The sequence below is a fragment of the Anopheles moucheti genome, chromosome 2 (assembly GCF_943734755.1).
Source record: "Anopheles moucheti chromosome 2, idAnoMoucSN_F20_07, whole genome shotgun sequence".
NCBI lineage: Eukaryota > Metazoa > Arthropoda > Insecta > Diptera > Culicidae > Anopheles > Anopheles moucheti.
Genome location: NC_069140.1, coordinates 91,432,676 through 91,456,156, shown reverse-complemented (window position 1 = coordinate 91,456,156; position 23,481 = coordinate 91,432,676). Strand labels below are relative to the sequence as shown.

Sequence of the window (23,481 nt, the reverse complement as noted above, 5' to 3'; positions counted from 1 at the left end):
TGTGATGCAAGTAGTGGCGTCATGGTTTTCCTTAGTGCATACAAGCGTTTATATATAGATTTCTGTGCTTCACACAAGATTGTGGGGAAAGAAACTCATGTTTGCGTGAAATGCATTACTTTTTAAGATATTTTAGATCGTTTGATTTGGGCCAAATGGTCATTGTATTGTTGTATAATTTGTCAATAAAAAGTTTAAGCGTAGTTTCATTACCTTTCCTTTTCTCATGTCTCAGAGTGTCTTGGGATCGTAGGGGTTCGTAATGTTAATAATTATCACTATTCTTCATAAAAATGTGCCTCTCAAATTTGTTGCTTAAATTGTTGTCCAAAGTTACGATCGCACCAAGGTAGCAGAACACGACCGCGTCAACTGATACTGTGTTTAAAACGCATACCTTATCACGGACAGATCACTATCCAACAAGCACACACTTTAACTTCGACGCATTAATCTTCTATGATTAATAAAGTTGCACTGCACTCAATTCTAAGTGGCCCTTAACAACCGCACTAGCTTCCCAGAGAATTCGTTATGTCGCATGGGCTTCCATAGCTGGGTTTGATCTCTTATATGACAATCCGCTCTGACGTCGATAAATTGATGATCTTTGAAGAACTGATGCTCCCAACACTTTTTAAGAATCTGAAGAAGCTCTTGGTTCTTGGCCGGTATTGGAACTTTCTCTAAAAACTCTGCTTGTAATGCTTTCTACAATAACGTACCTATATACAACATGTGATGAACACGTGAGACTTTCTTGATTTTGCTCTTTGTCCATATTTATCATATAAATATATGCTTAATATTTTCATATTAATTTTTATTTTAGCTGCGAGGCTAAAAACTAAGCTTTGTTGTAGCTTTTTCTGCATGTTCAATAAGCTGTAAATCACAGTTTTCTAATTGTCGGAAAAAATACGTCCGACTGTTACCTGGGTAGCGCGCAAATGTTCATTGGGTGGCAGCTTTCGTTTACAGCAACATCCGTGGGGTTGAGTTGAAGAATACGCATTTAGAAAAAGCGAGTGATCCACACTGGTTGATAGACGTGCGAAGTCCACATAATTTCGTGTCCTATTATTTGTTCCATTGCGATCGAGGTCAATTGTGCATACTCCCGTAGTGGAATAAGCTGCTAGCAATCGTTTGCAACAGCTTTAACCGTTTGCAACAGCGTTATATTAGCTACTAAAAGTGGTACGATACAGAGGGCAGAGTTACAATTCGTAGCAGCCGTGTACGTGAGTGCTGTGTGTGCGTGCGTGTGGTGTCCGTGCGTTCGTTCGTGGATAGCCAAAAGGGAAAAGCAGCGCAGCGCGGTCGTGTGTGTGTGTGTGTGTATTTTATTGTGCGTGCGTGTGGAAGTAGTGTGAAGCAACAACGACAACGAGCGACCTGAAGCAATCGCGAAGCAGGGTAGCAGCTGCAACACCCGCAAAAATGCACACGTTCAGTGAGACGGGTGCAGGAGTACCTGCATTTCTGGCGAAACTGTGGCGCCTGGTCGAAGACAACGAGACGAACGATTTGATATCGTGGAGCACGGTGAGTGTACGGAATGGGTTTGTTGTTGGGTTTTTGTACAGTGCGTTTATGAAGTGTCTGAAATTGGAGAATGAAAGTGTGTTGTGGTGGTATGCGTGTATCCCGCACTCGGTGGTTTCCCGCATTGCTCGCATAACTCACCTTTTATATCGATACGCACATTAAAAGGAGATAATCCAATGTTCATGCCGCACGTCCAATTTTCACCCCGTCGTTTTGCGCGCTGGTGTGTGTGTGTGTGTGTGTATAGCATGTGTTATGCGCCCGTTCGCAAGTAGGCCTAACAAAAATGGCCGCCGTTTGTGTGTTTTGTCGAAATAGATTTATTCGCGCGATTCGCGTCGTGTGGCAAAGTTTTGTCGCGCCTGCTGCTCCGCGGTCATTGCCTGACCATTCATTCTATTTGATTCATTCGTCGCGCTGCGTTCATTTGGTTCATGTATTATTTTTTGTATGTTACTGGTGAGAGAATAACTAGAGGTGTACAATAATTAGCGCGAAATATCGCACCGAAAATTACACACGGCGCGCACAAAAACGAAGCAACAGATGATAACTGAGGCCGTGCGTTGGATGATAGCAATTTGCGGTGTGTTAATTGATTTTCTATCGTCCGCACACACTGACGTGTTTTTGGAGTTTTTTTTCCTCTTTTCTTCGGAGGATCATTCAGCCAATAAACACAACAAAACGATAGTTGTTCAAAACGCGCAACGTCGCCATACAGCCGACATCATCCCACCGTCAAGTTGTCCTTCGTTGGAGGTTGTTTCTGTTTTGCCGTCCCTGTCTCTATGTGCGTGCGCTGACTCCATTGTGTGTGCGTTCGACCGCAAGTGAGAGTGTGTGTATTGGAAACAATACGTCATTTTGATAAACTCCCCCTCAAGAAGTTTAGGGTTTTTTTGTGTTTATGTTATTTTGACGTCCCAGAGCGAACAATCTGTTTGACGTCAGGAACACTGTACCCGGTGTGTTGGTTTGTTTCGTCTGCCTAAAGATCGATTGTTTTTGGGTGGATCTGATTCAGTCTCATGAATCAATGAGCTGGTTGAATGAATCTGAATCTCTCGTCTGTAGATGCCTGCATACACAAGAAGATTAATGAGTCTCTTCAAGAGTCGATTCTTAATTTGAATGCTTTTTGCACTGCAGATTCATATAACATACATACAACACTGACCAATTTGTTCTGCTTGTGTCATGCACAGTGATTAGAAATGGAATGAATAAATCTTTAAGGACTCATGAGTCTTTTGAGAGTCGACTTTTGATTTGAATGACTCCTCACTGAAGATTCATAGGCATGATTCTATGAATAAATGCATGGTAAAGGCAATCAGAAAAGGGAGTGAAAATTTAACTCATAATCCTTTTAAAGGGACACGAACCTGATGTGTGATATAATTTCTACGCCTACAGTGTATGATGTTTGTCCGATGCCACCTTGCCCGGATACACGTGTCTGTGTGCGCATTTATGGGATACCGTTTTTACGTAACGCATCGTTGCGTTTTATTTGATTGTTATTTATTATTCACATCGAGGCACACTGTCTCTAGCAGTGTGGTGACCGGGATCGATTAACACGGGAAGTAACTGCAGCTTAACACATAGAACAATTGTCATTTTTCCCGCCTGCTTCGCAGCCAATATTTGTGCAGCGTGTGGGTATTTGAAAGCTTTCGGGAAGAAAAGCATTTATATAGCTGAATTGTATTTGGTCAACTGGTAGGTAGTCATCAACGGTAACAACAACAGCATTGGAGTATGCTGTATTTTTCAGCTGCAAAATTTCGTATAATTTTTTATGGCTAAAAGTCAGGTAATTTCTTCTCGAAGTTCTCTCGATTTTTTACGATTATAATTACTGTACCCAGAAACGGTTGTCCCCTTATAAATGCTAGTTGCTATCGTCAGCGTAACGACCTCTCACGTCGACAAATCGATCCATATATCGACGAAAACAACATCAAAAACAACCCCCACCAAGGAGGCTATCTCACAATTAGACCGATTGTAGCTTGCCTTCTCGGTACGGCGTATCCTTGGTAACTGCGAAATTGAAAGTCTTAATGACTTTCCCAGATACGAGCTAAATGGGAAGTGGGTAAGACTGTTCCCCCCTCGCTAAATCTCGCTTAGCTGATCGCTCACTAATCATCATTATTTTCATCCCACATACTTTCCCGGTTCCGGGTCGTATTTTTTCATCGCCTAGTTACAGACAGGAACAAACAATCACAACAAACCAGACTATCGTGCTGTTATTTTACTTTCAATCAACCCAGAACAATTCGGTGCGAAGAGCATTTTTTAACAATACAGAGATAGCTATACAATTATCCTTTGCATATAAATAGCTTTTAATTGCAAGGATGTCCGGCTGTGTTTCTTATCGTCAAGTACGTTTGGATTAGTGCGTAATTAGGACTGTAATCTTGTTCAGGGTAGTTTTTAACGATAAATCCCTTTCGTATTTTAGCTTAAACAATTTCTAGATCAACAGGTGCTACATTTTGGTGAAGGCTCTGAGGAGCATTAATTTTTTTGAGCCTAGATTTGCGGACATCATTAACGTCGCATCGTTGGTGCCGGGAAAAATCTTAATCTTTTATATGGTTGTTCTTGTCATACGCAGAATTTTGATTATGTATATTTAATTGATAATGTGAAACAATTATACTTTTTTTATTACATTATACATTACTAAACACTGTAAACAGACGTAAACGTGATAAAAATGAAAATCATACTTGCGAATACAAAGTAGCCATCGAATGTTTAAATAGTCCTTTGGAGAAATGATAAATGCTGTTGACTTTTAAGGCTGGTTTACACGCTCATGCCATATGCACAAATCGGTTAACACCAGCCATTTGCGCCAAATGAACTGAACAACTTGATCGTGTCTACACGTTCATGCTGTTTGCACAAACTAGTGTCGAATGCCTGTTTGCACAAGCTATGCTCCACAAGCATGGGAAAGATTTATAAAGTTCGATTATCTCTATAATAAACTCTTTTTCGTTCTGCATGATAGAAAACTACGAGCGCAAAACACCACATAAATCAAAGACAATGAATGAATGATAGAAAGAATGAACGATGAAGATCTCGAGTTTGGCTTGAACTGCGTTTACACGCTCAAACTTTACTCAAGCCAAGCTTCAACTCAAGCCAAATATCTGTCTGTGACAGATAAAGCGCAAGCCAAATTTTTTGACTTGTGCAAGCCAAATAATTTGCGCAAACTGCGTTTACACGCAACGATATAACTGTGCAAACTGGTTTGTACAAGTCAATTTGCGCCAATGGCATGAGCGTGTAAACCAGCCTTTAAATATGGCACTAACAACCCAGTAATCGACAACGTTTTATACACAGGTCAGATTGAAGGATCAGATCGTGACGATAACTGTCAAAATTATGTTTGACAAACTACGCCAAACAAAATAATTTGTTTGCTATGTGAAGAATTGTTTCCTTATTTAAACGATGAATGAAAAATAACATATTGAGAAACCCTGCATTATTCTGTTGCCTGTTTAAAACGTTAATATATGCACTGTTGTTAGTTTGGCTTTAAGCACTATCGCTGTGAAGGAAAAAGGACACGTAATGAAATACTGTTAAACCGAATACAAAATTCGACTTTGTATTCTCTCTATCCCAACGATCACCGCGCGTCAGAACAAAGCAAATGTGTGGGGTGTGTTTGTTTTTGTTCGTTATGTTACATATTTTTGCTCGTGGATCACTTTCAGCATCCCCACTCCCAACCCGATAGACCTGTTACTGTATCTGCTGTGATTTTGTTGTTGCCTCGATGAAGATAATCATTTTAATGGGCAGAGACCTGCCTACCGACTGAAGGCGGTTTCGGCCCCATGCCCTTCTGACGCTCTACTAGTACGTTTCTCTGCGTACGCACACACGGCAACATTGGCAAGGCTTTAACCGGTTGTTGTTTCTTACGTGTGTGAGATTTTTTTTTTCGTGACGTGCACGATCTGTGTGGTTTGGTGCTGTGACATGACCGTTTGTCCCCAGCAATATTGTGCTCTAGCCTCAATATAAATAGTCTTCTCCTGCAACCGTTGGTGCATATCGTTGACGGTGTCTGTTGTCACGTAGATGTGCGTGTGATGTTTGTTGTTCGGCCGACACACCGACAACCATAGCCCCCTGTCGGTTTGTGGACAAAAATGACCCCACCACTTGACAGAATTTTTGCCTCCTTCGGTCAATGTTCGTTTCACCGAAAAGAGATTGCTCGTTTGGATGGCCAGAGCTGCTTTTTGGTTTGTTCGTTCGATTTCGCGGTCTTATCTGAACGTTTATTACGTTTGGGGCTATGAATGTACGTGTGTCCAGATGCGAAACAATACCTGTACACCCGAGAAAACCGATATGTATCACTGTTACCATCGAATGTGTGTCTAGAAGCGCGTATTTTATCATTATATTTCACGTTTTACGCATTTTGTTTCGCGACCGTCGTCGCCTACTGTGATATTTGTTTGCAAAAACAATCACGCTCACAAAATTCACAGTTTAAAACCCCTGCATATGAAGGCGGTGGGGCATTAATCGATCGGCAAGACGAATTATTTCATTCATTTAAAGGAGAAAACAAATCCTGTAGATTTCATACAAAACAAATATATTGTTATTAATCTCAATACCTGAAGTCATATTTTAAGACATTCCCTTAACCAACGTTGCCAAGTATTACTGGACCACTCTACTTCATAACCAAATGATCAATGTATTACGTCGTTGGCAGTAGTGCCTTAGAATGTCGAACGATTAAACAAATCAAAGGCCTTTTTTGCGTTATCGATTGTTGAACGAAGGTAGCAAAAGCTCTTTGTTGGTGAATTTGAAGGTTGCGAAGGTTATGTAATATAAACGCTGATAATGTTTCTCTCATATTGTACATAATGTTGGCTTCAATAGTTGAATGTTTTAGTAAATAATAGGGAAATTCTACTTACTGAAGATTCCAATTTGGAATTCCTGATCTCTCTGGGTTTCGTTGAAGTACTACGCAACTAGTACGCAACTCCTACCGATGGATAACGGAGTTCGGAGTTAATCCATAATACCCCGGAATTTGATTCATCCGGCTGTGTATTTTACAAACATGTTCATAAACGGAAGCACCGCTTACTTGATTGAATGTAATAAGTTTGCTTTCAATTTCTGCCCCATTCTGCCACACCTAAATAAAGTTGTTAAAATGAAGCATCAAATGTTAGGCGACCAGAAAAAGACTTCATCATCCTCACACGCAAACCCAAGATGACTCTCGCTATTGGTCACCCGACTCGTAGTTGTATTCCAAGCCATACCTCATATCTCGCAGTCCAGTTTTGTTGTTGTCGTATTTAGTGCCATATTTGTCCGCAGTTTGCGCGATTACCGGCGGTCGGTTGTGTTTTTGGAGGTACAGATAAAGTATCTCTCGACTGCCAACCGTTTTTTTTTGTGGGCCCTTTATTCGTTACAAATTATCTCGTGTACAATCTCATAATGGGCTCCCTTGTCTTAAATAGCTGCCTGTCTGCGTGTTTCTATCTCGTACAAGGCAGGGCATTATATACATTTGCGTGTTTTGGGAAAAAAAGAACTGATAAGTGGTACTTTTTAGCGTTGTTGTTGTCGATGTTTTGCTTTATAAATATCTCTACGTGGAAAGCTGATAACAGGAAATCATGATTTAATCTTCCATGGACTCATAAAAACACCGACCATGTGTGTGGAGATGGAAAAAAAAACGTTCGAAAATGATGCCGGCTAGTAAATCAAATTGGTAACGAACGCCAATAAAATGTATTGTATGATTTTCGCAATTACTTGTGGCATTTTTGTAATCTTGTAACTCGTTTTTTCTCTGCCTCCACCCTTGTACTAAATCTCGTAATGTTGTGTTTCTCTTTCTTTTTAGGATGGCCGGAGTTTCATCATTCAAAATCAGGCTCAATTTGCCAAAGAGCTGTTGCCGCTCAATTACAAACACAACAACATGGCAAGCTTTATTAGGCAGTTGAATATGTGTAAGTCACGTTAGTCGTTTGAGATGTAATCGATGGATAAATGTGGGAGAGCGTACAGCAAACAAAGAGGATCATCGATCGATGTTACAGTTTTCCATGTCATATCACAATTTAATTTACCATTCCAGATGGTTTCCACAAAATAACCTCCATCGACAATGGTGGCCTACGATTTGATAAGGATGAGATGGAGTTCACACATCCTTGCTTTCAAAAGGATCATCCCTACTTGCTGGAGCACATCAAGCGCAAGATCGCTACATCGAAGCAACAGCAACTGCAGGCCCAACAACAGTTGGAGGACAAGAGTGTGCTTAAGCTGGAGGCGGTCAGCCGGGTGCTGAGCGAGGTGAAGAATATGCGCGGTCGACAGGATACGCTCGATTCGCGCTTCCAGACGATGAAGCAAGAGAATGAAGCTTTGTGGCGGGAAATTGCTATACTGCGCCAGAAGCACCATAAGCAACAGCAGATTGTCAACAAGGTGAGTGCGTGCGTGTTGTGAGCGGAAAAGGAAGGCCAGAAAAAGGGAACTCTATTGCCGATGAGGGTTCGATTAGGAAGATGAGTTCTCCCCGTTTATGTAATCTGGATCTGGATGAATTTATTAGGAGCTCAAACATTGTGGCCGATTGAACACGCTTTTGTGGACGGAACTTTGTGCTTTTGTGGAACAGCACTTCATATGGCACTGTAGAGTCGCAAACTTCTCACCCCCTGATTGACGGTTTGTGTGTGGAATTTGAATATTTTAATTTTATGCTGATATGATCACCTCCTCACCTTGATTTGTGTATACCTTCCCACACACACTTCTTCCGTACGTTAGAAGATGGTTCTGTGGTAGAAAGGAAGGCGGCATGCATAGGAGTAAGATGTGGGAAAAAGCAATCCTTTTTCCTAACATATGAAAGTAAGTTATTTATTTATTCGCCGTTCCACTCCATGGCCGGTGCGCTTGTTGTAGGTTTACTGATGGCGCATCGTTGTTCTGTTTTGTAGCTATAGCCAAGAGGTGTATAATTTTTGGGAGGAATAATTCTTTAGATAGTAGGCAGAACTAAAACACTGTCCTTAAATTGCACCCTTCTTGGAAGAGTTTTGCATACCAAATACGACGATGGTTTATCGAAAAAATATAAAAACATCCATCTTTCATTTTGCATATAACCGTTCCTTTGACTAACACGAAGGATTGGAAGGGTTGGTTGTGCACAGCTGTAAACTGTACAATAATAATTTTATTAGACTCTATTGGCCTTCATATATACCTTATTTTGTATGCAACACTTCAAGCGACGTGTTTTCTCGATTCGTTAGTGTCGAGTAAAATATAGTAATCTACAACGAACAACACTCATAAAGATCCTATTAGGAATATGCTCAGATATATGGAGTATATATTACAAATTATTTAATTTTCCTGAATTATTAGTCAGAATTAAGCTTAACTTGTTGCTTATTAAATGATATGAGAGATAATCTAGTTTTGTATTATTGTTTTCAGCTCATTCAATTCTTGGTGACGATCGTACAACCATCGCGCAGTGGACTTGGCTCTATGAACAATAGCAACAAACGTCGATTCCAGCTGATGATCAACGATGCTCCACAACAGGCAAAGGTAAGTTTTCTTGTTTTGTTCAAAGGGAAAAAAATAGTTAACGGATAAATTTGCTATGTTATATTCACAGTAGGATTATGGGTTTACCATCAAAAAGTCCTGAATATCGGAAAAAAGATGTCATGAATGAATGTCGAAAAAAAGAAATGAGACCATGTCTTTGAATGCAATCTATAAAGCAAGGACTTTTTCAATGTCATTGGTTGTGTTGGTCCACCAAACCACGACTCATCGATCGCAACTGGTAGTTTTTGGTCGTGTCATATCTGGAGAATACAACGAGTAGGCAAGGATCCAATCTGTTTCCAAACAGATTTTCTCTAGTCCGGCATAAAGAAGACGGTATTGTCTCGTGTTGCATAATGCCACAGTGTTCCCGTAATTGTTTCGTCCGATTTGAAAAACTGATAATAGTTTATAACGACTTCATACCCGATAAATGGTGGCATCCTCGAAAATACCTTTTCACTTAGAAAAGCATCTAACAGATGTACCAATCTCTCAGTCACTACTGATTTGGTACGCGGCCGACCGATGCACACACATGGGAGGTTTTACATTTGGCATAGCTTCCAAACTTGGTGCAGAAGGTTGCGGTTGCAATTGACCACACCGTGCCTGTTATGCTGATGCAACAGAATAGCTATCAATAAATGTGTTTTAAATCCGTTGTCTCCATTTTACCGTCGATCAAGTCTTGCCATTGTGATGTTACTGTATATTCTACCGCCACATTTTCGAATCCTCGCGGCCGCCTGCTTACTAATTAATGGTGATTTGCGTTAAATGGACGTCGCTGTGTATGCCTGTCATGTGAAGTGGGCCTCGACCGCTGTCAACCAAACGTCTGTTCAATCATCGATAATTCATGATCCTTTTTACCAACCATGGCTTAGCTGTCGGTGGTGTTGCCTGTCTCATGGATAAAGCAATCCTATTCCCTGATGTTCAAGAACGGTAAACGTAATGGAATATTGGCGCCCTAAGCTTTTCCCAAAAGAAATGAAGTAGTGGTCGGGGTGCATCAAGATGCGATCGATTACACCGCAAAAAAAGTGCTTTTCACTCGATCCGAGCACGATCGCCTTATTACCCACGCTTCTGATCTGATTCTGATTCTGAAAAAAACATTCGCCAAACTGATCTGTTTTATGTGCTTTATTTTATTTGTTTTAGCTGATGAAAACGGAATACGACGATGGAGCCACCATTGAAGAACTGGGCGAAGCACTCGAAGAAGTCGCATACGCAAATCAGCAAGAATTGTTGTAAGTTTATGATCGTTGGCATGTCTTTACTTCTGCTTCTTTAGATCTTAGTTCGATGTTGTTACTTCTTTCATTATGTGCTACTACTTGATATGAACTATTTAGCTAACCAAAGTGCCGTTACGAGACCCTCTCTTATGTCTTCGTTTTTGGTCCAACGACCCTGTGAGGTTACCGCTGTTATATTCTTATTTTTCACCATGTAGCCTGATAGTTAGTCGTTGCTCCGGGGGGTCAGTGAAGACGAGATTCGATCCTGGACATTTGGTGTGTTCAACCGATCGTCGAACCATCCATCCATCACTGTACTATGAGCGTTGGTGAACAATCGCTGAACATACAAACGCAATTGGCGTTCGGTTTTAAATGATTGTGAAGTATTTGTGGAGTTTTTGTATTTGTATTAATGGTTTGTTTTTTGTGGGAGTGCGTTATTTTTGAATTTTACTTCATATTGCTGGCGTGTAGTGATGTTTATCATTACAATTCAATGTTTATCACCTCATCAGTATCAACATCACATAATATATTATCATGATATTGAACTAAGCAACTACAACTCTTAAATGATATTCTTTCTTCCTTTGCAGTAAATACGTAAATTACTATATTTTATAATTCCACGACTCACTTACACCTTAATATCTAGTCTGAGAACCAATCTCGACTAGAAGGTGCCTCTTATACGAAAGACTGAATATTCAGCCTTCGTAAGTTAAAGATTAAGATATGTGGTCAAAGATGAAATGAAGGAAACGTATTATTCTGAATATTTGATATTATAATCCAGCACAGAAAATTAGGGATATGGTTCAAATGAATTTGCATTTTGTGTTGGTTGTGTTTGCATGCATTTTGTCTCATTTTTCTTTTGTGCTGTACCGCCGTATTTTGTTGTGTTATGTTGGAGGTTTTATGAACCTATTTTCCATTTTTCAGTGAAACATCTTTTTTTTTATTAATATTCCTTCTTGGATTGTTTAGATGTAGTTTGTATGCTAAAATTGTTCAAAGAATCACTACGTAGGCTGGAGTTATTTTTAACCAGCAAATAGATTAGATTCTTCCTTGAGTATCTGTACTTCTTCTCGCATATATCTTTGTTTATTTATTAAAAATTGTGAGGCCTGTTCTGCTGTCCTCTCTTATAGGTTTAGCTACATTTTTTTCATAATCTGTTGCTAGTAAAAGGCTTGCATAGGTCATTGACTATTGGGTGCTTTTTGCGATTGAATGCATCTGTGTCTTAATGGTGTATACTAAAACCGAAAACTAGCTTGCCCTTTGTTTTGCTCCGTTCACTAAATATACACTCTCTAGTTGCAATTTTTAATTTTATCTGCGATCTTACAATCGTGCCTTTTTGGTCCGAACTAATACACTCCGTTTGTTACTGACAAGAGGATTGTCTTATCGGATATTTGCATTCAATGTGCTTGCCTCTTTACTCTTCTTCAGGTCAAAACAAGACAAGGGCAAGAAACATGTTATTCCCATCGTAACCGGTCAGATAGTTCGCTCGTCTCGGGGCGCTGAAGATGCAGGAGCTAATACTTCTTCTGCTTCGTCTGGTTCCACCTCAGTCGGAAAGAGCGCAAAGCCTAGTATCAGCGTCGGTGACAGTAGTAACGTGATTCTTAAAAAACTCAGTGGTGTTAGCATCGTTAAGAAGGATAAAAGCACGCCAAGCGGTCAAACGAAAGGGAACAGGTAATAATGCAAGCAACACACCAATAATTCGATAAATCCCGATAAAGTTGACTTCCTATCGTTTATGTTTCTATTAAAATAGCAAACAATACATTTTGGTGCTTACCGTTTCATTTGCTGGTGTGCCGTTAATTGGTATTAATTTTTTACTCTCTCCAGAGCTGTTTGTGAGCTTGGCTTGGGTGGTTTATTTACATTAAGCGATGATTGCTTGATTTACGACCCTTTAATATGTCAGAATGGAATACAGTAGTTTTATTTATTATCTGTGAACCGCGACCTTCATCTTCATTGTTCTATTAATTGAACCCGTTTGATGTGTATTAATTTTATGCAATTTGTAAAGGAAATCATTAGCGTTAAGTTAATTGTGCAAGACGCAATTGGTGTGGTTTTACACATTTGTGTTGGTAACAATAATTATAAATTCCATAACCATAATACATTGGCAAAATAAATTGTCATAGTTAAGATTGAGCGCCTCATTGCGTGGATGCAAGGAGCATTTGTGCGTGTAGGAAATATACACAGGATGACGACGATGAAGACGACCTCTCGGAGCATCTTTCATTATACAAAAGAACAACTTACGGATCGAAGACATACGATAGGATCGTCCTTCTCGTCCTCTTCACTGCATCTTCCTACCAGTGACGGGTAGACAGAAAGATAGGATGAAGCTAGAATGAATGAAAAAGGCACTCCTAAAACACATTCAAAATTGCTCCCAGATCAAACATTGCGCAATGCGATCGATTTTTTGATTGAGATTTTCCCATTTTGTGCCGACAGGAATTCGGATACACCGGAGGTTAGTTCGCCGATATCGGTTCCGGATCCATCACCTTACCATCGCACAGCGACCCCATCCATGTCCGGTGGTAGCAGCTCCAGAAGTAGCAATAGTAGCGGTGGTGGAGGCGGAGGTGGCGGAGGAGACGTAGGATTGAACTACGGCGGTGGAAACGAAACAATTGAGGAAATATTTTCTACCTCACCCATACCGTTCCGCACCGGTGTAGATGGCGCGGTGAGAGGATCAACTATGGGGTCCAAGGTCGTGAAAATGGCAAACGATCAGAACCGCCAACCGAAGTACACTACACGCTCTAAGAATCTTGGCGAACGAAACCGTGGAAATAATACACCCGCCAATTTAATCCAGCTGATTGAAAGCACAATCGACGGCGAAGAGCTGGAGAACTACGGTGAAGCGTTGGAAGACGACAATGATGATGATGAGCACGGATATTTGGTCGATCATGTGGACGAAATAGATCCGACGATCGTGCAATTGTATAATCAAGATAACGACAACGAAATGATGCTGAACACACCGATGGTGATCAAAGAGATGGAAAAACAGCAACAACAGAAGCAACAGCATCAGCAAAAACAGCGACAACCAGCTGGTGGAAAACGTGGCGAAAGTTTGTTGAAAGGAAACAACACAGATAATAGGCGCAATGAAGGGGAACAGTCCCAATCGTCGGCGCAGAGATCTCAGAACAGAAGTTTACTCAATTCGCCATCGACTGCTACCGTTACAACGGCAGCGAAGGCTGGTGGAAGTGGATTGAAATCTTCCGTCGCTTCTTCTGCCGATGTTCCGACAATGATTATGACAAGAGGTGGCAAAAAATTGGCCATGGCCAAGAAACAGTCAGTAGCGACCAATGAACCTCAGCAGCAGCAGGAAGATGTATCTTCGGCCGGACCGTCAGGATTTAATGTTGGTGGTGGACAAGGCGCCAGAGATCAACCAACGGAGAATAGCAGTAGTGTCAATTCGTCATCCCCACCCATTGGTACGGATGGGCTATCGTTTTCTACGAATGGTGGTTACATTGCCGCAACAGACCTGGTGCCGGGTGATATATTTGATGATAGCAACGATCAGGGCTCCACGATTGTAAAGAATGAAGGTAGTAACCCTTCGCCGATGCTTAGCAGTGGATTCAACTTTATCGACGGAGGCTACTATAATCCAAACGTGGACATCAACCAAATGAAGGCTGGTCGACAGCAACAACAGCAGCAGCAGGTGCAGGCGCCGCAGAACAACCAGCAACCACAACAGGCTTCACCATCTGTTAGCCAAATGCTCCACGGTGAAGATGAAGAGTTCGAGGAGAATTCGCTCGATTCGTCCTTGCTGCTCAACCGGTCCGCTGGAAACGAAACCGAACAACAGCAGCAGCAATTATCCAAGTTTGTCAGCAATGATCTAGACGTGTCCCGTCTGAACACGGTGTTAGTATTTTTGTTGGGAACTTTGTTGCGGTTGTGGACAAAACACAAACCGCCACCATTTGCACAACCCTTTCGATTACTACCATCGCATCAACACCAACACCGGGTCGCTCCGTGGACACGTTACGTATAAATCTGCAACGCAGCACCGAGCTCTTCACCCGGTGTTAAGGATAGCACCATCTCGTGGCCTAGAAAATATTAGGATCATTACATTAGAAACAGAGCTTGACTGTTTTTTTTGCACAAATTGTTTATCTCTGACCAAAGGGAATCTGCTCATTTGGCGATGCTTCCCTGATTTTCCATGCAGCGTAATTTAATGAATTGTTTATGTATCTGTTATCTTATTACTACTTCAGATGCTGCTCCATTCGATTTTGCCATCTCTTATTTTGCTTTCCCTTTTTACAGTTTGCTTACGTCGGATGGTGTTATATTATCTGTATTAAGATTAAGTGATACAGTACTAGTTTTCCTACCTGTCATCAATATTGTTGCTGTTATTTATAATATGTCTGTATTTATAGGGTTCATTTGGAATGTATAACTTTGAACTGTCAAGTAAGATATTGCCTATTTGGCGGAGAACAGATGTTCTCCTGAACCCGAATTAGTTTTGTAACAACAAACAATTGAAATACTTACGTATCATTTTTGCTTTCATTCATCACATTCATCCACTTTTCTGAACATTTCATCAAATGATTGGGATACAGTATATTGTTGAAAAAAAAAACATTGGTCATGTTATTCAATGTAACAAATTAGCTGCAAGTATATTGAAGCAAAGCTAAACAGGTGAAAAAAATAGTATTTAGTAAAAAGCACAAACTCAAAATTTAAGTATACGGAAGATAGCATTTTCTAACCACGAAGCAACAGGTGTGAGCTCGGTAACGCGCCGCATAAACGGTGTGCGGTACCGGAAGGATAATGGCGATATTAATCGAAGGTGGTTGCGCCTGTTTTCTTACTTTCTTCCTTTCAATGTTTTTATTTCATTCTCCCAACTGTGCGATTGCATCACAATTCGCCATACGATCTGTACTTGCAGGGCCGAGTATGGACAACACTTCGATACCGTGCAGACCGATCTGGAATCACTGAAGGAGCTGCTCAAGGGCGAAGGTTATCAACTCGATGCGAACGCGCTGCTCGGGGTAAGTTTGAGTGAATGGTAACCGGCAGTTGTAAGGAAAGGGGATTTAAGTTTGGATTGAAAAGAACAAAACAGGCAAAAATAGCAAACACGTGCAACAAATGAGAACAATCCGTAGTAACGACGTTACGGGGGATCGATTGATAGACTTTTTAGTAATAAATGTTTGCTAAATGTTTGACCAGCTCAAGCGCACTTTGTGACTAATTTATTCATATATTCTCGGGCTGATAAATCACACGAGATATGTCATGTCTCATTTTTAAATTGGCTTTAACAAAAAGATTGGCCTACTTTTGATTGTAATTCAAAATTGTGTTTCTAAATATCGTGCAGTGAGACTGATAATGGCTCTTTTTAACTTCATATAAATTTTATTAGTGTTTTCCCCTTTAGATGTAACTATCATACTTTGAACGTATGATATATTGTAATTGGAATAGGTTTTTTTTGTGACATTTGATGTGATGTGAAATTTTATAGTTTTAGATACAAATGTTTTAAATTGAAAGGTGATTTTTAAAAAGAAAACTTAACACAACATAATGCTGTATTTCATCGTTTGGTTGCAAATATTACCCCACGATGGATTCGCTGTGGAAACAATTTTCTTTATGAGGTCCAAAGCAGCCCTGTTTAAACACATTTTCCTTGATGATATATTTTTCATGCTCGAAATGTTTTTCTTCTTTCTTCCAATTATGTATTAAATTAAACAACACAAAAATTCAACCTATCCATTAATTCCAACTGAATTACCCCACTCGTGCTCAACACCAATGGTGGATGGTATCAAATGTAACTTTCAATTGGATTTGAATGGTTTTTGGTAATTAAACAATGAATTAAATATCATCACAAACCTCAACAAACGCCCCGACGCGATGGTGATATTTATGATGCTATTGATGCTGGTGCTCATGATGATGATGATGGTCGAGAATGTTATATCTCCGAACAAAAATATGCTGCTTTACTACAAACCCCCCCGAACAACACCTCCATCCTCTGATGATGAATGGGGAATGTTGCGAATGTTTCGGTGTGCCCGAATCAAAATATCTGTGCAACGAAAAAAAAACCGAAATTGAAATTGACATAAACACATAACGAAACCAATTTGTGTCTGTTTCAACTTCATCCACCTGTAAAACCCTCACACACAACCCACAGCAGAACGCTTGCTCTACCGCACCTCCGTTCGGACGCGTGTACTTCCCGTCGAGCACGTTCGATCTGGATACCATCAATAAGGTTAGGACCGATGTAAGCATATACACATCCATAGTTTGTAAGCAACGTTTGAATGATGCGATCAACATTGTAAACCTAACTGTTCGAACTATAAAAGGGTAAAGCAAAAACAGTATAATGAATGCACCTGGGAGCGCAGAACGCGATATATTCGCGTTCCTCCCGGTGTCGCAAATGTTTCGTGAATCCTTCCCGTTCTCTTTCTCGTCAAATGCGGCTGCGAGGTGCCGGAAAAAAACCAAACTCTTTCTTTGTACAGATAATTGAACATTTATCACAAAACAGCATTTGTTCATCAATCCATCAATTACCCAAGATACACTCGCGTGTATATGGTTTTGCATATCTTTACATATGAATACCCCAAAACATACCACATTTCCTCCCGGAAGGGGTTGCTCAATATGCGAAATCATAATACTATTATTGTACTGATCCCCCACCACCCATCCAGTTAGTATATGTGTTTTGTGGAGTGTTGCAATAAAATTCATCCTTTGGCATTCTTTCTTGGCCGTGGCTCTGTTGCCTCTCTCGCGATATTATGGCCATCTCTTTACAGCTTTTCAACAACAACGAAGACATGCTGGGATACGATTTTCCGATGAACCTTCCGGATATGATGAACGATGATCAGCAGCTGCTGCAGCATCAACAGCAGCAGCAAGGTCAATCACTGGCACAGCAGCAACAGCAGCAGACCGGCAACAACAACAACAGCCCTGCTGCCGGCAACAACAAGTCTGCCACATCCGGTAGTCCGACACCTGGTACGTATTCGGTAGTCAGCAGGAGCGCTTCGTACACATACTTTAACGTTTGTTGTTTTTCTTATCTTACATCAAAAAATGGCGAACAGTGGCAGCAGAGGGTTAAATTGCATATATGTTGTACATTGCATCGATTTTAGCTTTGGTTGTCCATCTAGATGGACATTTCTAGTAGAGTTGAGCTAAAAGTGAATTGTTACCTTAGTAGTTATCTAACAAACGAAGGAAATTTTGCTTATCTCCTAAAGGGGTGTTTTTTTTTAAGGAAACATATTAGCTTGTTTTCGTACAATAAGGACACAACAATACCTTCAGCAATCTATTGACAGAAAGATGCCGAGTTTTCTAAACTTCGTCTTTGTCCCATAGTATGTTTCCTGTTTCCTTTACGAGTTTCGATGTTCGGTTTCTTTCTGGCAATGGTTTGGTAGGCATTTTTCAACGTTCTTGGCAACGTTCTAAGTGACTGAATTTGTTATCTCCCTAATGGCGCAGTAAATCAGTTGCGTGTTATTATAAATTTAAAATAATACTAGAAAATATTAATAAATCCACTCCAATATTGGCTGCTTAGTACCTAATAGCTTAATTTATAAAACTATTCTTAAGGGTTTACATACGAATTGCTATTTATTTTCTTTAAAAAAGGCAAACATTTGTTTTTTTTCAAAATTATGTATTTCAGCAAATGGAGGGAAGCATTAAACCACCATTTTGCAGTGAATGTTATGGGAAATATTTTGTAATAAGTTTGCAACCAGTGGTTGTGCGAACGGGCAAATATGAAAACAGGAGGATTGCAAAAGAATAGTTTAAAGCTTATGTTTCATTCATTAAAATCGAAAAGATTATAGTAAAACAAACAGAACCGAAGCACTAGTTTGCAAATAGGTTGTATTGGTATGAAATATTTTAAATTTCTTTCAGTTCCCGTGTCAGAAGTAATGAACCACTCTCTAACCTTCAAATCACCCGATTCTAATCACAGTAAAACAAAAAAATCAAGTCTAATCAACTCCGTAAAGCATTTATACCAAAAATCACACAATCTCTAATCACAACAATCTGACCTTCTTCCTTTCCACAGGAATGTCTGTTGCGATGCAAAGATATGGTTGATAAAAGTTGATAAAAGAAAGCTAATGGAAATTGAGAAATGATATTAAAGATAGGAGGATTATGGGCAGGAACGGATTTGGCGAAGCAAAAGCGAGCTCCAAAGCTATAAATGAGAGAGCAGCAGCAGCAGCATCATGCATAACATGGTTGCCGTGTGCGTGTGCCAAAAACGATCGTCACTAACCGTGTGAGGAAATCATAAAAAAAAAACATACGAGCATAATGGTGATAATGGTCTACAACAGGCAAAACAGAATGCAAAATGTATTGATGATGGACGAGCGTTGTGTGTGTGGTGTAGTCGTTATTATCGCCAATCACTTGAGGAGATCACGTCTTTTGGTGCGCGCACTGTGTCAACGGAAATGGGCCTTCGGTTTCGGTTCCGTACTTCTGGTTTCTGGTGCTCTTCTGGGTCGTTGTCATTGTTGTTCCGATTCTGATCTTGATGGTTGATGGCCAAACAAAACAAAACAAAAAAGGACATACCGATGTTTGATCCTCGATGCTGTTGGCGGGCGCTGCAGAGAATGCTGTGTTTGTGTGGCTGAGACAGAGAGAGAGAAAGCTTTGTGGCTGCCGTCGTTTGTCTATTTTGGGCTATTCACACTGAGCGTGCGTGCGTGCGTGTAATTAAAACATGGGAGATAGAGGGAGAGAGAGAGAGAGACCGAGTAGTAGAGAGGTTGATCGTTGTTGGAGATGAATGACACGAGAGTCACTGGGGGCGTTTGTGGATAAAAAAAAGAACATGTTCTTCACCCACATGAGCAACAAGGTACTGTTGTTATGCTTCTTCCATTCAACTATTCCAACAATTGATGGGGTCGGGCGATCGATTCTCGTATATATTATACTCATATACATATATATATCTACACATGTTTATTTTATTTAGTCAAAATTCTGTACACATCTGTTCACCTTCACCATATTGTCCTTCCCCTACACACTCCTCACCCGTCACCTCTTCATAAACCATCCCTCACCGTCTTACTTATCGGCCATCCAGGCACCAACCCCAATCCCCTAGCGCTTACTTCACTACTCTTGTTTCCTTTTGTTTTCCTCCAATTTCTATATCCACCAGTCTTCGGGGTGTAGGCAAACTTGCAACAACAAAAAAACCCAAAGAAAATAAAAACGTGTAGATGTTTAGTTTCCAAGGTTAGAAAGGAAATGCGCCAATTCGGATGTACAGTGTGGGACCAAACCAAGTGCAACTCGCTAAACTTTAATATTTCATCCAAGAAGGCAGGACACGACATGCTACATGTTGTATACTAATGCAATTACATCAGTTGCACTTGTTTTGTTCGATACTGTATGTTTGAATTGTTTTATGAACGAATGAAAGAGAGTGATTGTGATGTTGGGAGTGCATTCCTTTTTGGAGCATTTGCGTTAAGTTAATATTTTAATTAACAACAATGCCCCGAATGGAATGCGCTCTGGACATGATTTGAATGCAATGTTTGATGTGCGTTGTGTGCGTATATGTGCGTGTTTTGTGTCAAAAAGGATGCGTAGGACATTGGCCAAGGGAAAGTTCTGGGATTTTGGGGATTTTTGGGAGGAGGATTTCGGGAGTGGGTGGGATGGTTTTGGGAGGATTAGAAAGGGAACGGCCAGGGCCGCGAAAAAGGATAATTTCAACGCAGGGCGTGAGGATCAGGTTGTGTGTGTACAAGGGTGGGGGTCGATACTTTTATCAATTGGTTGGGGGGCTTCAAACAAGATGATTTCTAAGTGTTTAATTTGTAAGACATATTGAAAGACATTCTTAGGCAGTGGGTGGTTGGAATTAGTGGGAATAAACAAACCAAATTGGGGAGGAAAGCAGATCTATGTGCATTTACCAGGTGGAGATTGTGTGCGTGTATGGGAGTATGTGTGTGTGTGTGTGAATGTTTGTGTGTGCTGAGATAAAAGGTGGATAGGAGCTTTATTGTTAGTATGAATATATATGCCAGGAATATAGAACCAATTGATGAGACTAAACAACACGAAAGTACCACCCTTCTTGTGCAGTTACTAATTTTCTGTTTTCTTCTGACCGTTTTTTCTGTATCTCCCGTTTGTTCGTATGTATACTGCACCGAAATCCGTGAATGGCGACCGATATCGAATGCCCAAAACCCACATTCGATTGATTTGACAAATGACCAACTCAGGAGGTCACATTTCACCCGTACCGTCAGCTCACACGCAGCTGATGGCTTTTAAGCTCCACGGAGGAGATCCCGTCAACGGACACCACCACAGCATTAACAATGGCATCTTTAATGCCACCGGCCATCATGGTACTGGCGGCATGAATGGCAATGGAAATGGCAGCATCGGAAATGGTATCATCGGTCCCGATGGTACACTTGGTATTGTGTCCGGCGATTACATCGATCTAAACGAGCTGCTTAACATGGACGGTAACTGTGGTGGTGGTAACGATGAAGAACATTCTCTGGTTGCGTAAAGCGCAGCACAACTAACAACTGGGAGCAGCGTTATTATCAATTTTCTTCAATTACGTCTGTCGTTCTACATGCGACTGCGGCTTCTAATCGATGTGAAAATGTCTATGAAAAATTACCTCTATCTATTGGAAAATGTTTCTGTCTACGTTGTTATGAATGTAACCCGATCCAACACAAAGAGAGAGGTAGATCTCAACTACATCTCAACCTTTCTATCGCCACACATCACAGAAAATGGATTAAAAGAAGATGAAGATGAAGGATTTCAACAACATGTAGCGCGACCACGGAAGTAAATCGGCTAGCTATAGGCCTGTGTGAAAGGCAAAGCATCTAAAAGATAAGATACACACCAGATAGTAACCACAACGAACCCCCGATAGGGAGGCCACCGTGTGAGGCCCTTCAAAATGAAGAAAAAACTATCATCAACGAGTTTCTCCCCCAGAATCCCTTTTACACACAGTCTTGTAATACGAACAAAATCTGCGCTAGAAGCTTTCTCGCACCCCAAAACAGAAGAATGAAAAGCTATAGACTGTTCTGCGCAACGTTACTAAAACCATTCCCCCGATGTGTAAATCGAAAGTTTTGCACCCGTTTAAGGGTGGCGCACCGGTTTGCGCAACTAGGCAAAAGAATGGGGCTCGGGTTCGCTTGTTGGATCTGCCCCGTGTGTCCAGTGAGCCTATATTCTTGGTGCAGGAAACATTATCGCCCTGACAAAACAAGATCGATAACCTGTAAGACCGCCGATGATCGCCGCCAACTTGGCTCGAAATCGTTTTCTGTAAGCTCCAAACTAGTGGACAACTGATATGATATAAAACAGGATCTCTTTGTGCTTAAGAGATTTTGCGGACATCGCATTACGATTGAGAGTCGTATGAGGAGGAACATATTCTGGACGTAGAATAATTTCCCCCGCAATATTGGGTGTTTGGTATTTATTTAGTTCTACAATCGCCACAATCGGTCTTCGGACTTTGCTGCGACACACGGTGTCCAAACTTTGTATTTTTTAGGACATTCGCAGTTAGCTAGCAAGGCTAGATTGCACGATCTACCAACACAGATTGTACAACAAAATAAAACAAAAAAAGTCTGCAAAGTAACAGAGCTCAAACCGCCCCTCCCCCCCTGATATTAACATGAAAGTGAAACTTTGAATATGAGAGAACTATGTCCTTCAAGGACACCTATACAAAAGGAAGATTGATCCAGTAGTGTAGGAAAAGCAAAATATCTTGTTTTAATATAAGCCAAACAGCAAGAAAAAAAAAACAAACAAAATATTCAATAATGTTTATGAAAGTTACATGAAAACGTAATACAAAGAATGAAGGACGTAAATAACTAAAAAAAAAGAAGAGGAGAAAATATAATGCAGAACTCAGGATTAAAAAAAAAGGAAGTTGACAGAATTAGTATGTAAGAAAAAGGTGAAGGATTTCGTTTTCGTTTTATGTACACGCGATAATCGTGAAAGTACAGTTAGATGATATATTTTCTGTTAATTATATCGTCGTGCGTTAAGTTTGTTTCACTTGGATGGTTGATGTAGAATAAGTTGAGTTGAGTGTTTTAAAGATTCTCCTTTAGTTGTGTAAGCTTGTTTGTGTTTGTTGGTTTGAGTGCTAGGGAGTAAAGAATAGTTCGTCGTTTCGTAGTTCTTTCATTACTATTACTACCCTTGATTGTTGCCGCACCATCCACCACATGTTGCAATGTGCAATGTTTTAAGTTGTTTACTTTCTCTATCGTCTTCACAAATTAGTGATCTAGGACGATACCCAAACACGGGATACGGTAGAGTGAGATGAGAACGGTTTGTGTAGCGTAGGTAAAACCTGTTATTTTTAATATGGTATCTGACCTATGGTTCAAAGCATTGTCTTATCTGCATCAACTGAATTATTTTACAAACAGTTGTGGTACAGCAAAAAATAAACAAAACGAAACAATATAAACTATCAAATCTGTAAGTACAGATAGTGTAGAAGCAGAAAATGGCCGTGCCGTGTATGTGAGACATGGATCAAGGAAATGTAATCATGAAATCGTGTACCTGAAACAGTCAGCGAGTAGCACACACCCCAGTAGTGGTGAAGGAAAATGCATCCAGATGGTACTCGTAGTACTCCGTTTGCGCAGTCCAAATGAAAACAGTAAGAGTTAGAGCTCTATTGTCTGGATAGGAAAAGCTTGAATCGGTTTCAATTGGTTACACGCAACTC

The 23,481-nt window shown here is 40.5% G+C and overlaps 1 protein-coding gene across 9 annotated transcripts; it reads left to right on the top strand.

Moving 5' to 3' along the window:
- The first annotated feature begins 1,229 nt into the window (after positions 1-1,229).
- On the top strand, positions 1,230-21,980 carry LOC128299681 (putative uncharacterized protein DDB_G0277255). 9 transcript variants are annotated; one of them, XR_008287309.1, is made up of 12 exons: positions 1,230-1,548; positions 7,502-7,610; positions 7,739-8,094; positions 9,118-9,234; positions 10,411-10,502; positions 11,961-12,212; positions 13,005-14,465; positions 15,523-15,628; positions 16,801-16,893; positions 17,444-17,651; positions 18,739-19,548; positions 20,945-21,069. XR_008287309.1 is itself a non-coding variant. In XM_053035711.1 (11 exons), exons 1-11 carry the CDS (start codon positions 1,444-1,446, stop codon positions 21,241-21,243), a joined length of 3,156 nt encoding a protein of 1,051 aa, XP_052891671.1. In that variant the 5' UTR covers positions 1,230-1,443; the 3' UTR covers positions 21,244-21,980. The 9 variants fall into 9 exon arrangements, 8 of the variants coding, with proteins under 8 accessions (XP_052891671.1, XP_052891670.1, XP_052891668.1 ...); XM_053035711.1 differs by lacking the exon at positions 18,739-19,548 and having other exon boundaries at positions 13,005-14,423; positions 20,945-21,980; XM_053035710.1 differs by lacking the exon at positions 18,739-19,548 and having other exon boundaries at positions 16,804-16,881; positions 20,945-21,980.
- The last annotated feature ends 1,501 nt before the right edge of the window (positions 21,981-23,481 follow it).

Coding starts and splice junctions, on each gene's coding strand:
- LOC128299681 (XM_053035707.1), top strand. CDS start 1,444: ATGCACACGTTCAGTGAGACGGGTGCAGGAGTACCTGCATTTCTGGCG. Junction 12,213..13,004: donor GGTCAAACGAAAGGGAACAG/GTAATAATGCAA, acceptor TTGTGCCGACAG/GAATTCGGATACACCGGAGG. Junction 15,629..16,800: donor ATGCGAACGCGCTGCTCGGG/GTAAGTTTGAGT, acceptor CACAACCCACAG/CAGAACGCTTGCTCTACCGC.